This window comes from Xiphophorus maculatus, chromosome 10, assembly GCF_002775205.1.
Source record: "Xiphophorus maculatus strain JP 163 A chromosome 10, X_maculatus-5.0-male, whole genome shotgun sequence".
Taxonomy (NCBI): Eukaryota; Metazoa; Chordata; class Actinopteri; order Cyprinodontiformes; family Poeciliidae; genus Xiphophorus; species Xiphophorus maculatus.
The window spans coordinates 14549194-14566342 of record NC_036452.1 but is presented as its reverse complement, the minus strand read 5'-3'; the positions used below and the strand labels follow the sequence as shown (position 1 = coordinate 14566342).

Sequence of the window (17149 nt, the reverse complement as noted above, 5' to 3'; positions counted from 1 at the left end):
AGAAACAACAATCAGATGTACATGTTGATAAGTGTGTTGAAGTGGTTGTTATCACTTCAACACACACACGCCTGCCCACACACTCCCACACTCTCACGTACGCATGTACACTGTTTAAATGGATGAACCTGTTTCATGTCTACATAAAGCAGCAGCTGTTGCCATTCTGTCATTCCTGCTGCCACTGGTGCTCAGAAAAACTCAATCTAACTCACTGCAGCACAGAAATAGGCCCAAATTTAATGCTGATATTGTATGTAATAATAATAATAATAATAATAATAATAATAATAATAATAATAATAATAATAATAATAATAATAATAATAATAATAATAATAATAATAATAATAATAAGTGTGTGTGCTACAATGTATTATAATGCAGTGGTTCTGAATTCTGGTTTCAGGGCTTATGGTCCTTTATGTTTTAGACGTGTCTCTGCTCCAGCAGACATCTGAAAAATGTTGGACTTTAAAGTTAACAAAACTTTAAGGTGTTGTTAACTTTTCCTCACCAAGTGAAAATGGTAATCAGTGATTCTTTTGAGCATTTTTACTATTAGGTTGAGCAAGCAGCCAATGCATCTGAAGATCTGTAAGACAGTGTTAATTTTACACCTTTACACCTGGGTAACATTAAAACAGTAATCTTTCCTGGAAGCACTTAAATGCACCATAATTTATACAACCATTTAGTTTTTATTTTTACTTAGAAATTGTGGAGTACTCACTACTTTTACAGATTTAAAATATGCTTAAAGATTACTTACTTTGCTTTTTAGATTACTTTTTTATATTGTTATGCAGAGAGACTCCTATTTTTGCTGCCCAGGAAAGGAATTTGAACGAACTTAGAATTTAGGAAAACTACTTCCAAAACAGGAACATTTAGTTTTCATTACTACTTAGAAATTGTGGAGTACTTATTACTTTTACAAAATGTGGACATACTGTACTTAGAAAGTCCAAATGATACCTACTCACTTTTACTTTAGCAACTCAGAACAGGGATTAGAACAAACTTAGAATCCAGAAAAACTATCCTGGCAACTTAGAACTTGAATGGATTATCCACATGATTAGATTCTCTTTCTTCTTTTGCTCTTTCCTTTGGTTTGTTATTTTGTTTGTATTTCCTTTTTAAATCATGTAAGGCACTTTGTATTGTCTTATTGCTGAAAATGTGCTATATAAATAAAATTACCTCACAGCCAAGAAATGCATAATGTAGTGGAATAGTGTAAATATTCCTAAAACAAATCTGAATCGATCATCCCCCCTAACACACAGCGATTCATCTATTAAAGCAATGTGACTTTGGAAAAGTGCAAATTCAGCAGACTGCTGTTGTGTTGTGTGATGTACTGTCTGTGTTTATGTGACCACTGGGTGTTACCCACCTTGGTGGCTGCATCCACGTTGGCGCCCTGCTTAATGAGTTCAGCCACCACCTCCACATGGCCCTCCTTTGAGGCCAGATGGAGAGCATTTAAACCATTCTGCATGGAAAAAAAGAGGGAAGACAAGATGGCAGCAATGAAGATAGCAATTCAAACCAAGAATAGGGTTTGACAGGTCTAACAGAAAAAGAGTCTACACATCCCTGTTGAACTGCACCGTTTTTTATAATGGAAAAACATAGGAGCAAAAAAAATAATTTCAGAATGTTTTCCACAGTTAATGTGATCAAATGTATCAAATGTTTTAGAGGGAAAGTAAAAATCACAAACTGCAAAACTGACAACAAAACTGGGAAAATCTTTGGGCTAGCACTTTGTGAGAGCACCTTTCGATTTTATGACTGTTCTGTTTTGGATAGAGGAGTTGTCAGTGTAGAAAATCTTGACTTCACTATATTTGTCCACTTTCTGTACAAAAATCTGTCAGACTATAAGGTCGTCTTGCGTGCACAACCTTCTTCAGGTTACTTGACAAATTTCTTATTGGATTTAGGCCTGAGCTGTGGCTGGGTCATTCCAAAACTTTAAAGTTCTTAAGGTGAAGTCAATTTTTTTGTTTGTTTTTGTTAAATTCTATGCTTTGGCTATTTGTCATGATGAAAAATTAAGTTCCTCTTCATCTTTCAAGGAGGTCGACCTCGAGTTCACTAGGCATGAGACGTACTTTCTCTCATGCTTTCGACAGATTTCTTTAATTACCTTTACAAGAGATAACTAAAGAAAAATTAAAATTGATATATAAATATTTAAGAGTGAATAAAATATTTAAAACCGTGTCATTATTTCCTTTGTTTCCAATGGACTGTATAAAAAACACTCAAGATTAAATGTACAACACATTCAGTACTCGCCACTGACATACGCAGGTCCATTAAGGCTGCTGTCCTAAAAACCTTCTTGACCAGAATGGCAGTTCCAGACTTCAATTGTCCTGCAACATTTTTCTATTTTTTCCTTTCCTGGTTATCAGTATGATACGCTTACCTGATTGCAAATGTTAATGTCGACTCCATTCTTCAGGTAATCCAAAGCTTTCTCAAGGTTTCCGGCCCGAGCTGCACGCAGATAACAAGCGTTCACATCCGTCTGCAAAAAGAGAGGAAACAGAGAAAGCGGAGGGTTTATTGTCTTGGCAATCAGCGTTGAGTGGATGCATGGCAAAAAACCCCCCCAAAAAACTACTCCTTGTTAAGACCTAATAAACATCAAAGCAATCTAAACAATTTCTGGAGCACTTAAGTCGGAAACAGTGGCTCACTGATGCCTCATAACATCTTCATCACCCCTGCACTTGCACATGCCTTCAGTAAATCCCTCAAGGCTCGTATGTTAAAACATCAAATAAAAAAAGAGGTTAACATCAGGGCGGTGAGCTCAGAGAGGCTGCATGTAAGCCAGAATAGGTTCAATGGTTTGTGTGGGAGGTTTTTGGCGAGAAGAATAAATTCATGAAAGAATCCATGGTTTTCAACATCTCTGTTGGATTAAACTGTACTGCAATGAGCCAAGAATAACCAGCCAACATGCAAGCCAAACGGTTGAGACATTTACCACGTCTTGGATAACGGTTCTGTTCGAACCAACAACACGCTTTTCTTCACATGACACAGATATGATCGTAAAAAAGTTTATTGTCTGTGAAAGGCCAAGGCTGCTAAGGCCAGTTCTGACAACTCACATTAATCATGGCAACTGTCATTCGACAAAAAAAATGAAATAAAATAAAATGTTGAATAATAAAATGTGGTGCTTTTATTACCAGCGCGTTTTTCTAATCCTAGCCTCTTCTAGATGCACCCTCTACACCAGGCGAGCAGCAGAGATAATTTAGTTATTCTGTCACAGAGTCCAGCTCTCATAAGCAGAGCAATAAATATACTCATATATGTGTGATGCTATGTGTGAGAATTTTATGGTATTATTGAGTTGGTAAAACCAAGACAGCTGTGTTATGCAGCACAGAAACAGAAACTAAGAACCAGGTAGTTGATATCAATAGTCAGGGTGTGTGTGTCTGATTTCATGACTGCAATGCTGAGCTGAGCTTCAGTCCGCCACACCCATGGAGTCAGATGTGCACATTCTCCACATGCCCCTTATCCAGTTCTTGTTTTAGCACCAACTGCCAACTACTCCAGTTATTTTTAGATGGAAATGTATTTAGATGAACATTTGAAATGCAACATTTGCAACATTGCTTCTGCTTTCCCAAAACAGTTTATTTGATGGTGTTGCCGCTTGTTTCTTTTTTTGTTTTGTTTTTTTTAGAGGTGGGCAAAAGGAGCAAAATATGTGTTAAGAAATGCAAAGTTGACACTTTTAATTCAATGTTGCACTAAAAGTGTTATTATTTACTTAATTAAACTTCATGACCATCATCATAAAAACTCATGAAGACTCCTTCATGTTCTTGAGAGGTCCAGTCATGTTTATGACATTGTCACATCAGTCTTATGCACACGCCTTCAAAAAAGGTTTACTGTTAATCAAGCTGACAAAACGATAATTTCCTAATACATCTGAAAATAATTATAAAACTAAAATGAGTAAGGTTAAAAAAAAGCCACTATTCATTTCGACTCAATTTGCTTCACAATCCGTTTGACATATTTGAAAATGTACAAACAAGCAAAACAAACCGAGAACTGAGAGGACACTAGTTTTACGTGATTTATTGACTTGTCTTGAATTACACACAGCAATGCAATCTGCACTGTAATCTATGTTATTGCACGCAGATTATTGGTTAAAGCTGGTTGCTGAGCTCATTTCCCACTCGCTGAATGGTTCTTATCTCACATCATCGCTGCACATTCACAAAGTGTGGAGGCAGGAGGGAGGGGGGCCTCACCAGACAGAGGCTATGACATCAGAATCACTAACTCAACTGCAAGTGTACAAACCTCTAAGCAAATGGCTCATTAATACACATCCTAAACCTGCAGCTCAGGGTTTGTCTCTTTGGAAATTATAGTTCTGTATTATCGATATTCAGAATCAAAATAGCTTTCTGCAGTGATAAACTACCTGAGGAATGTTCCTGTTGTCATGTTTTTTTTGTATTGTAGAAAATCAGAAAAAAAAAACAATAATTCACAAGTGTATTGACTGAAACTCCAATCAGATACATAATGTCACCACCTAAACAAGCAAACTTACATTGTAGATGTGTCTGTGTGTCTTAGATGTGTAGGTATGTCTAAACATCCAGTATGCCTGGTTAAGTGAACCCTTTTTACACCTCTAACCCCATCCAGATGCAACTCTTTTGCATCCAGATCCTGACTCTAACTGATGAACTTTTTCAGTGAATGTATTAAATCTTCAGCAAAAAGTGTGAAAGGATTGGCTTGCTTTCTTTGTGACAAATATCAGTGTGAGTCACAACCACTCTTAAACTTGATATTTGGTTGTTGCTTTTTTCTCAACATCCAGTAATTTTTGGAGACACATTCATCATTTTTTTAAAAACCATTTAGTATAAAAACAAATCAGCTCTTATTTTGGCTAAAATAAGACTATACAAACACTGCTTCTGATATGTGATATATGACAACATGTGTGAATCTGTTAAAGCATGTCTCTGCTTTAACAGATTCACCAGGTTTACAGACAGCTCTTTCTGTCACTGTTGTATGAAAGCAGAATATCTCGGGATGGTGTGATTCTTAGATTCCTGAAACCCTGACAGAGGTTGCGAGGCAGATTGCCAAACCTTTTCAAATGAGATGTGACTTGGCAGCATATAGAGTATAGAGTATAATCAGAGGCCCAGCTCACACATCCACCCTCATAAAAACTACTCCAGCCATTGGGAAAGCCATGCATTTATCGTTGTTGATTAAACTAGACTGACATACATTTTTTATTTTGTGTAAAAGTAAACATGAGGCTGTGTAGGCTGAAGATTGTAACTCAAAAGTCGATTTGTCCTGCTTTGTTAAAAAAAACAACTAAACTAATCTTTGTGCCAAGTTTCTGAAAACAACAAGTACATTACTTGCTCAGTTTGACACCTGATTGATGTAAACAGCTGCATATTAATTATAAATCTTAACTTAAATTTTGGGTCAAAAAGCTAGTTGGATTGAATGGTAAACACAAATGTATTTCCTTGGATCGCAGAGAAACCACACAGTTTTTGTATCTATCAACATGCTCCTGGCATAATTTTGAATGATTGTTTAACCGCTATTTTTGACATAACCGATATAATTTACTTAATTTAGTTGGTTACCTCTCAGGGACCCCACTTTTATGCATAATTACTACACTTGAAGATGTCTCAGATCTGGGTTACTCCTGATGCTCAATGTCAGCTGTAGCCACTGGAAAACCAGTTTTAATGTTTAGGGCCATTGTCCTGGACAAACGTCAAGGAGTAGGACCATCAAGCTGTTGATTTAAGGTCAAATTAATGAACATGCAGGTGAAGTTCATTCTTCAATGCCACACTCACTGGCACCAAAACAACTCCACAGCATGCTACTGCCACTATCAGGCTTGACAATTGGCAGTTTTCTTAGGTTTGAAAGCCGTTGCTTGATTCCTGTGTACAAATGGCTCAAAATTTATCTTGTCAACCACACAACACTTTTCACTAGAGGGTATTTGAATTGTGTCTGTGGGTTTTGGAACAAGGGTTTTTTTTTCTTTGTCTGCTATAGCTCAGTCCATGTTGCTGTTAATATGGATTTTCTTTATCTTACTGTTCATTGCAGACTTAAATCTTGGTTATTGTGGTACATGTGATGGTTGAAAATCGAAGGTAATAAACCTAAACATCAAGAATCAAGAAAGCCAGCTACCTTTTGTTTCCGGAATAGCTCTTACCTCAAGCCTATTAAGATTTTGCGGATTATGATTAAAAGTCACATAAGTGCCAGAAAACCAATCAGTTTATTTGAATTCTAACAATTCAGCAAAGAAAAGTGGTCAAATAGCCACCTGGAAATATGCCAAAAGTTTGTTAGGTGGCTAGAAAAAGTGTGAGGTATCTTTCATAGCTGCTGAAGGTCATTGAACAAAAAAATGAGTGAGGAAAAAGTATTTATTTCAACCTGTATGTATAATTTAAAGCTTTTTGTGGATTAGAATAAAATTCCAAATAACTCAAAACTGAAATGCTTAGTTCTTGTTTCTGAAAACCACTTAATAGGTTTTAATCATTCCACCGTGGAAAAAGAAAAGGTTCCAATGAACTAGAAAAAAGACCAAATTATCCTGGCAACCATGTCTGTGAGAAGTATATGTGAAAACAGACTCAAACTCAAAGTTTTGGAAACACAACTTCACTCAGACTTAAGGGCAAGTAATGTGATGGATTGATGCATCTGCAGAAATTAAAGTTTTTTAGCATTTAAAAAAATACTCAATGTGAATAACAAAGCTAGTGTTTAAATAACAATGGTAAGCATAAATGTACCAGTTTACATATTCATGTCAGTCATCAAGTGAACAATGGAATTGGTCCCAACAGTGCGCTCCTATTTAAAAGAACCTTCATGTAATTCCTCCAATAACAGATGAAACTGAATGATTTCCTCTGTGCCTCTATCTGTCACACACTGGTTGGTGTCAAACTATCACTGTGTTGTCCATCACAGTATTACACCATCCAGACTGCAGGGATTATCACAGGAGAAAGAATCTGCCAATTACAGAGACAAAAATAATAATACAATTTAATGATGTTGACAAGTTTTGTCACAAACTGGGTTGAGATAGAGGGGAGAAATGGTGACTATATGTGGAGAAGGAAACAACATCTACACCATAATGTATAATGCTTACAGGTGTTTCTTTACAGTAAAAAGCAAAAAAGAAACTACAACAAAAAAAAAAGAAAAGGTCAAAAGTAGCTGAAGTTCAAAGGGACCATCTTCAGGTGCCACTACTTACAACTAAATAACAGACAGCAATGCATAAAAAGCTGAGTAGCACAATATTACATAAAGAAAAAACACAGAGAGGAAGTTATAGCCTTTTGTCACATTGGGAGACTAAACTTGTAACAGGTAAGTCCAGATTTTAAAAACAAGACAAGTTCTTATAGATGCTTCACAAAAGTATTAAATGTTTTTTTTTCACATTTTGTTGTGTTACAACAAACTTCAAAACAAATCAATAGAAATTTATGTGACAGGCCACTGCAAAGTGTTTAATAAAAATTAAACCAAATTAAATAAACCTTTCTTTTTAACAAGCAAAAATCTAACAATGCAATTGCTTATTAAACTAGTTACAAATTGGGTTTTTACATTACTTAGGAGATTTTCTGTTGGAGTATACCTTGTTGCAAATTGTACTACATTTTATAAGATGGATAAAGACAACACAGAGTATAATTGTAAGTGTAATGAGAACTATACATAATTTATAAAAACATTTATAAATGAAAATCTGTCAAGTAGAGTGATCACATGAGTTCAGATCCCTTTTGTCTGATAAATTGAGTAATTTAATCTCTGTATGAATCCAACTGTTCTGTGAAGGTCTCAGAGCACGTTTAGAGAATATCACTAAACAAAAATACCACAAAGATCAAGGGAAACGCAAGAGCCAAGTCAACAAGTTGCAACTTGTCCTGAACAAGGAGGTGGCAGTAAATTGCTGTGAGGGTCCTCTACTTTAGTAGGGATAGAGAAGCTGGTCAGAGTTGCTTGAAAATGGATGGAGTTAAATACGGGCTACTCCTATGAGAAAACTATTAAAGCTTTATAATTAAGAACTAGACAAGAAGTATGTTCAAATATCTATGCAGCATCCATTAATCCAAAGACTGTCCAAGCTAAGCCATGATTTCCAGTCTCTTTATGCATGGTATTGTTTAGTTTTCCTCTTTGTGTGTTCTAGTGATGTGAAATCAACTCCTCAATGAAAATGTATCTGAGTTAGATAAGACAGACTGTTCATAACTAATTCCCACAATCTCAGTTCAGAAAATCTGAACTATCCCTTTAAGAAGGCTTGTACTGCATAGTGCATATCGCATATCACTGTCACTGTTTCACACTGTAACAACTGGCTTTTGTCCTTTTAGTTAATGCTACAGTAATCAAACATCAACATTCCCCTCGTCGTCTGATTTATTTTAATTTCTCCTGTCTGAGCTTTTTCGCCTCTACTCCCACAAACACACTAGTTTCTTCCACTGTCCAAGGTCAGAATGCCTCTATCTATATTAGCATGTAACATGAAACAGTATGCAGAACTCTGAATGTCCATACTCTGTAGCACTAACGCAGCAGCCATTTATAAATGTATAATCAGAGTGAAAGGTTACACTGAGACATACACATACATTCACATCCACACAGCCGCGCACTGCAGCAGAGTGGTGCAGTAAAGTTATCACTGCGACCTGTCCCATCCTAATGTCCCATCGCTCAACCAGAAGCCTCCACAGCATCACTGAATCCCACCCCTATGGATTCTACACACATGTTAGCATGTGTGTAGAATAAAACTGCGAGAGATGAAGCCTGATTACAGTCAATGATGTTACAGTAAAGTACAGTGAGGACTTACTTCTGCCAAGTATTCTGCTGCTTCCTCCACTGCCATGTTTGTCAGCCTGCAGCTTAAAGTGTGAAACCTGAGCACTCAATGACTGTGGTAGCTAGCCCTGGCCTGGAAGCCAGGGAGAGAGGGATGGGGGCAAGAAAAGAGAGGGAGAGGGGAGGTCCTCACAGAGAGAGAGGGAGTGAGAGAGAGGAAGAGAGGGAGATAGGGGTATTTTGTCAAAGCTAAAAATACCTGGCTATGAGTGAGAAAGTCCAGAACAAGGAAGAAAAGCTTCAACGTCAATCTGGAACAAGCTCTTACTGGAGCAACAAGAGCTCTGAGGACAACATGCTGCTCTGTATGTGACTAAACTATACCACCAGCTGGGAGAGGTTGAAAATATCCTGTTGAGTTTATTCAATTCTGAGCCTTTACTTTAACATTAATTTCATTCTAGCAAACCTTTGAATTACTTGGGATTTCATAAGAAACAAAGTAGTTCATAATTGTCAAGTGGAAGAAAAATAAAACTCCAAATTTTCATAAATAAAATTCTCAAAAAATAGCTGAAGTGGAAGTCAGTTTTTTATATAGTAAAGGCAATAAAAACACATTTATATGTGCTTTTATTGCTTTTACAGGTTTTTATTTTTTTATTTTTTACTAAGCACTGTGTGACTGCTGTCTGAGAAAGTTGCCTTGTAAAAAAATAATATTGACTTATATATTATCTGAAATCAACAAAGAGCATCATGAAAACCACAAAACACAGCAGACAGATCATAAAAAAACCTTGTGGAAAAGGTTAGGTTATAAAACAATATACAACGACTTGAACATCTAACAGAGAACTCTTGAATTCAACATCTGACCTGCCCATATTTGCACACTGCACAAAAAGTAAGATATTTGTGCTTAGCTGGATTTTTTTATTTTCTTGTAAAAATGCTTCTAGCCGGTACAACTCATAGCACTGGAAAGCTTGTTTATTGTTGTTTTAAATTGGTGCCACATATTTGTATCCAGCAAAAACAGCTGTTAGTAGAAGCTGTGTTGTGTGGAGAAGCGTCTCCCTCTCTGGAAGCATTATCAAAGCAGTGAAATATAGACATGACGTTCTGCTTTAGATAGATTTGTCCAGATTTGTCCAGACCTACGTCTCACTAAGGAGACATACTGATTCTCAAGTCTAAATGCACTCCAAAAACACCTGGAAGCAAAGATGAACCAGCTTCAAAAATAATAAAAACCACCCAGAGTAGCTGACCAACGTTTGACCCACAATCCTCATCATGAAAGAGCCCCAGAAAGGCAAAACACCTTTTAACTGACCAATAACCTTCCTCTGCACTACATGAAATTTCCTGTTGGATGGAGAAAATTAGGCACATGAATCATTATATGAGAATTACTGTCATATTTCTTATGTCTAGAAGTAACATTAATGTTTTGGAGTTGCCCCAGCCAACCTGCTTAATGAGGTAAAATTAAAGTGAGGACAAGGAAGCCTTCCAATCTCAACGATTTTGCGTTACTTCCGTTAAACTAATCAGGAAGCGATTTAGGCAGCACAGTTATAGCATTTGCACATGTGACACACCAATATTTCCGAATCAGTGAGAAAATAAACAGTATGACTTCAGGGGAAAACCGGGGAAAATACCGAGTGTTGCAACCAGCAGAGCTGCAGTAATATAAAAGAATGTGTTCATCCAGTAAACTGATTGTAGTGTGACTACTCTCCAAAATAGGGTAAGTACATGAATGATCAGTTTAAATGGAACTTTAAATTGAATTCAGAAATCATTAAACATGCATGTGCTATCTTTTCAGCCAGTCGTGTTTCCAAATAAAAGGAGCTGATATCACAATGATGGTGAGAGTTGCAATAAAGAAAATTGACTTTCAGTGCCATTGAAACCACAAAGACTTTCTCTTATTTTGAACATATTCTTCAGCCTTACTAGCTTGGCCTATTTCTGTACTTTAAGTCAACACATCTAATAATGTAAAGCAAAACACTGCAGTTTAAAATTTGTTTTCAGGAAATACATTCAGGGCTGCACAGTGGTGCAGTTGGTAGCACTGTTGCCGTGCAGCAAGAAGTTCCTGGGTTCAATTCCCGGCCCGGGGTCTTTCTGCATGAAGTTTGCATGTTCTCCCTGTGCATGCGTGGATTCTCTCCGGGTACTCCGGCTTCCTCCCACAGTCCAAAACTATGACTGTCAGGTTAATTGGTCTCTCTAAATTCTCCCTCGGTGTGAGTGTGTGTGTGAATGGTTGTGTGTCCTGTATGTTGCCCTGCGACAGACTGGCGACCTGTCCAGGGTGTACCCCGCCTCTTGCGGGGTACACCCGTAGCAGGAGATAGGCACCAGCAACCCTCCCGACCCCATTAGGGACAAGGGTGAACAGAAAATGGATGGATGGAGAAATACATTCACAGCATCAAAATGCCTTTTTTCCCCCTAAGAATAGACCTGTCTGTTTTTCCTTATAACATTTTCTGAATTTCTTCTGTATTATCAGCTGTCTGTTGCGTTTCCTTTTAAATCCTGTTTTCTTCATGTTATTGTTTCCTCAGAGTAACCAAAAAATTAATTTATGCATTTTATCTCTAATCTGCAGCTCAGAGTTGTGTTGGCATTGCTGTTGCCAGCAGCTGCGTATCAGTCGCCTCGGCCCAGAGACTGCAGCGACATCTACAGGTCTGGCTCGGGTCTGGATGGAGTTTACACCATCTACCCAGCAGGCCCCACCTCTCCTGTGCTAGTTTACTGTGATATGGGCAAAGATGACCTTGTTGGCTCTGCAGAAAAATGGACGGTGAGGATGAGTGAGCAAAGTTCACTACAAAACAAACAAGTAACTTGTTTTTTTTGTTTCCCGAGGACACCCATCTGTTTATGTCTGGACTTTTATCCCCCTGCTGAGCTCCAACTTTATCATAACTTTAAAGCTGAGCCGGTTTATGGTTTAATTAGAATTGTAAAGCCAACCAAAACCATTAGATGTTAAAGCCTACGATAATGCAAATTTGTCAGATAAGTAAATGGGATAGGGTTTTTCTAGACAAATTTCAGCACCTTGCAGCCTGCCCTCAGGGTGAAATTGGTTGGATAGCCAGATTTCGGCATTCCGGCATTTTTTCTTAATGTCTTTCACTGTAGATTTTTTTTTCACACTGGTTTCAGATTCATTTGAGACCACATTTAATGGACTCATGAACTGCTATCATCTTCTTTCTGAAGCTCTCAGGCAGCTGTTTCAGTTTTAGCATGATGCTGCTCACCCTCGCTTCAACTCTAACCTACACAGCAACAGCCTAAGTTTCTGGGGTTTTAACAAGGCAAATTTCTTAACATGTTGTGTTCTAATCATGTGTATCTGCTTATTTCAGCCATTTTAAGAAAGGATTACAGTAGGGGCATGATGATTTGTGTTTTTTTGTTTAAAATCAGGTGATTCAGAGAAGACAGGATGGCACAGTCAACTTCTTCATGAAGTGGGATCATTACAAATCTGGATTTGGGAATGCTGCTGGAGAGTACTGGTTGGGTATGACAAAACTAATCATGCAAAAAAAAGAAGAAACTCACACCATGTTAAGAACTTTAATAAACATATCTGCTGTTGCTCTGTTTTCTTTTTTCTGTGCTTATTTAGAACAAAAATATACGTAATAGACTCCTTCCTTTCCAGACTTACCCAGACTACACAGGAACCCGGCAGTCCACTTAAACAATGAAAGTTTAATTTTGTTTGCTGTTTTTTTTTTAGGCCTGGAAGTAATGCACCTGCTGACTCAAGACAGAAACTATGAGCTGAGGGTGGACATGGAGGACTTTGATGGTCAGAAGGTGTTTGCTCATTATTCTGCCTTCTCTGTTGGTCCAGAGTCTGAGGGATACAAGCTGAACCTGGGCAATTTCATAAAGGGGGCAGCAGGTATGACATCTTGTTCTTAATCAATACCTTTTAGAATGACTGTAAACATTTTTTTTTTAATAAATATGATTTTCTTCCAATAGGAGACTCTCTAAGCTATCACAGCGGAAAGAAATTTACGACCACTGACAAAGATCAAGACGAGCATGTCTCAAACTGTGCCAGGCTCACATATGGTGGATTCTGGTATGGGAACTGTTTCAATGCCAACCCAAACGGTATCTACACCTGGGGTCCTTCACCCCATGCAGTTGGTGTGCAATGGATGACTTTCAAAGGGCTCGACAACTCTCTAAAAACCATGATAATGAAAATCAGACCAGTTGATGGGTAAAACCAGGAGAAAGACATCATGAATATGGCCTAACGCATTAGCACAATTCCTTGTTACAGAGAACACACAACTCCAATTGTCTTCAATGTTCAAACAACAGATGGAGAAGTTTTTGAATTTTAATGTTTTTAATTTGAAAGTTATGTATTAATCCCAAGAGGGATTTGTGGTAATCTGTCAATGACTGGACAACTTTCTAACATCAATATTCCCCTGTGATTTTGTTGATTCATTACACAGACATAGCATATTATTTTTAAAAATCCTCTTATTGGTCTTATGTACTTTTCAAACTTGCTAATAAACAGAATTTGGGCTTTAGATTTTCTGTCAATCATACAAATAAAAAACACTACATAAAACCATTAAATTTGTAGTGTAAAGTAAATATGTATATATATGAGTTTTACCTTCTGAATTAAATTATTGAAATGAACTTTTTTCATGAAAATTATACTTCTTAACGATGCACTTGTGAATAAATCACTTGACTTGAACACAGATAAGCAAATCTCTGCTCATTAAAATTCAAGTCCTCTGCCAGTCCCTGGTGGTCAGGCAGTAGTACTGCAAGAACTGCAGCAGCAGACAGGCACTTGTGTTTAGGCAGTGGTAAGGTAACCTAAAGAATATCTATACTTCAAGTTTCCTTTCATTGTGAGAAGATGAAATTAGAAAATCTAAATAAACTGTATTTCTACTTTATTAATTTATTTTGTAAGCAATATTAGGATGTGTGCAGGTTTGAAGTTCTGTGATGCATTTGTATACACTCACACCCAAACAAAAGACGCTGATAAAACCCAGGTTTGTGTTTGGGGTTTCTGTATATGTGTATGTTATGCTGCATCTGATTTGCTGCTGAGAGCTGCTTTCTGATTGGCTGCTGGGCCACTGCAGTCTCTGTGTTCTCACAGCACTAAAATTACAGATGGAGGAGGATCAAAACAGAAGGCACAAACGCCTCATAGCCCCTGCTTTCTGTCACTCCTTTCACATACCCTGTAATGAGCCAGATTTGTGATCTGTAGAGTTTTTTTGTTTTGTTTTGCAGTGCTGACTCACAGATCACTCAGCACATTTTTAAAGCAATTTAAATCCCAAATTTAAGATACATGCGCTGAACATAAGGAAGTCCTGTGCATCATTGGGTTTCATTACTGTTGGCTGGCTAATGTGCATTGCTCTTTTCTCACTGGTCGACAGCAGATGACGTTGCTTTGCTACTCCTGCTGCTGGCTGCAGATACGGAGCTGGTGCGAGGCTGGGGGTACACATCTGTATGAGTGCGTATACAGACTGTGAATCAGGAAGGAGCAACTGACTTTACCAAAACTTCACCTCTGCAAACACAGAAAGGTGTTGGAAAAAAGGGGGCGCACCATCTTCTGTGGGGCTGCTCCCCCCCGTTTGACATCTCAGACAGAGACGGGGAAATGCTCATGAATAAATTAACACCAGCCTTCAACCAAAGCAAAGCACGGCACGCAGGATGTCAACAGGGATAAGCACTGACTGTGTGGAGCCATACAAATACATTGCTCATGCATGCAGACAAAAAGTCCCTCTTTAAGATCTTCTTCATCAACTACTTCCCCTCATTATGCAGATAGCATGGATGCTATTGGATTTTTAAGATGATATTGATCTGAGTTCAGGAGGACTAACAGATGGCCGACATGTGAAGAAGTGCTGGAAAGCACCAGTGGCTCACATTCACCGCCATATGACAATAAGGATCAAACACTCATTATCCTGCTAACATAGCCAGTAAAACAGGAGTACTTCAACTGCCACAAAGCCTCTATAATGTGGCTGAATCATAGACTTTATGACTTTTTAAACGTGTTATGTGTCTCACAAGAAGAAAAAATCAACACAGCATCATGAAGCAAATATTCTGAGACAAAATCAGCACAAAAACATCACTCACATACGTGCTGCACTCTTAGCTTCATACATTAAGACAAATACAAATATCTTACAGCGAAGTAGTCTTTAGGTGCATAAAAACACATCCATGTAAATGCTCAGGGCAATACAGGTGTAGACTCTAACTGGACCATGACATATTTTTTAAAAAGGGGGAGTCGATACATTTGCTAACATGTAAAACAATACTAGAAATTATCTTAATATGGGAGCACTGCTAGGAATAATACCATTCCATAGTCCTTCACATCTTGTGTCAAAGTGACAAGGATTGTATGTGTAAGATAGTATGATGGCCTGTGTAAGATGATGTGATATGATTTGCAAAAACAAGAATGAATAGAGGCCTAAACAACCTTGCATACAGCTACATAAATATATCATTACCTTTACCCATTTACATTTCCTTGTTTCTGTCTGCCACTATCTCCAGGGATCTGTTGACATATTTTTAAATAAATTGCTGTAACTACTAACTTCTTAAAACAGGATAGTCCTGCATGAGCAGTGGCCCTTATAGCTCACAGTGTCCAGGTTAATTAAGGAGATGTCCTAAGGATCAATAGAGCAGTTTAGGAATTTGTACAACATCAGCATCACTACTTCCACACTCTGCTGACTCTCTGACTCTGGCATACGTAGACACTAACATTGAGAGGTGGATCTCATTTCAATAACTTTCACTGGAACATAAAACATTATGTGCAAACGTTAGTGCAAATGGATTATTAGATAAATCAAATTGTCCAACAAAAAATAAAACACTTTAAAGTAAAAAAATGGGACTTAAAACAGCAACTTTTTTTTACATGAAAAGGTAATTAAATAAACACCATGTCTGACTTTGCTACTACTTTACTTTACTTTACTACTGACAACATACATGCTTCGTATGAATACTTCATAATGTATGATGTCAGCAAGGAGGACTTAGCACAGCTTAGGGCTTTTATAATACGCCTTCAGATTTTATTTTGATCCACTCTCTTGTGTTTGCTCAAAACAAAAAGAAAATGAAAGACGCTGTTGCAGTTGTTTTCAGCTGATCACAGGAAGAAGTCTTGAAATGTTGTACCACATGTTTAAAAAAATATATATAATGCATTTAAAATATAAAAAGAATGAAATATCACCAGAAGAACAATGCAAGAAACCTTCAGAGCAAATGTATAGTCATTTTCTCTAAAGTAAGATTGTTTGCTGTTTAATAAAGACCCTCACTGATTTCAGATTGATTTTCTGACTCACAGCAGAACCAATACTTGTCTTGAAGTATCAGCTGGATTTCTAGCAGGTCCTACTTTTCCTTCAGCAGTTTTGCAGCTGGGTGTGTTCCAGGCTGCAATTTGACTGAAACTAGTCTACCTCATTACTGCATCATAATTTCTTGTTATTATATTACAGAGCACATAAATCAGATTGTTAAACATGTAAATCTGACTTCTACTCTCATTTCAGCCTTTTACATTTGGTTCTTTGAAAAAACACTAAGAGCTGCCTTTTGTAAACAGACGGATGGATGGCCGGAAATCAAACTGCAGATTTTTCCAGCCTGTGTTTGAAATCAAAATTCTGATGCATTTCATTAAATTACACCTGAGTGGACACTGTCTGACTGTCTCAACTCTCTAGCACCTCACTTTTGACTTGTCAACATCCCTCAGAAAAGCAGAGAGCGACACACATATGTAAAAGTTTTCTCACACACACTCAGTTCCTGTCTGTGTCGTGACTCACTGCAACCACACACCAACAAACCCGCCTACAGAGAACATGCACACCCCCAAAACATCAGATGAACCCATCCTGACAGTGATACTAGATTACAAAACTGTTAAAGCTACAGAATCTGCTCTAACTCTGACTAACTGCAGCAGGTTTTCCAAAATTGTCAACACTATTCCAGCAGTTTTATAAGACTTTGAGGCAAACCCAAACATCATTCTTCTCAGCAACATGATCCAAAG

At 37.6% G+C, this 17149-nt stretch overlaps 2 protein-coding genes across 11 annotated transcripts in view; one reads left to right on the top strand and one right to left on the bottom strand.

The window, feature by feature from the left end:
* Positions 1–17149, bottom strand: part of LOC102220395 (ankyrin-3-like) — a 101857-nt gene that overhangs the window by 75875 nt on the left and 8833 nt on the right. For all 10 annotated transcript variants that reach the window (XM_023340524.1, XM_023340525.1, XM_023340527.1 and 7 more), the window contains exons 2-3: positions 2447–2548; positions 1403–1501 (exon numbers count right to left, since the gene is read on the bottom strand). In XM_023340524.1, coding sequence (XP_023196292.1) covers positions 1403–1501; positions 2447–2548 — 201 coding nt within the window. The remainder of the gene's footprint in view (positions 1–1402; positions 1502–2446; positions 2549–17149) is intronic.
* Positions 10684–13809, top strand: LOC102220133 (microfibril-associated glycoprotein 4-like). Its single transcript, XM_014469138.2, has 6 exons — positions 10684–10720; positions 10802–10844; positions 11597–11794; positions 12430–12526; positions 12749–12916; positions 13000–13809. Exons 2-6 carry the CDS (start codon positions 10839–10841, stop codon positions 13248–13250), a joined length of 720 nt encoding a protein of 239 aa, XP_014324624.1. The 5' UTR covers positions 10684–10720; positions 10802–10838; the 3' UTR covers positions 13251–13809.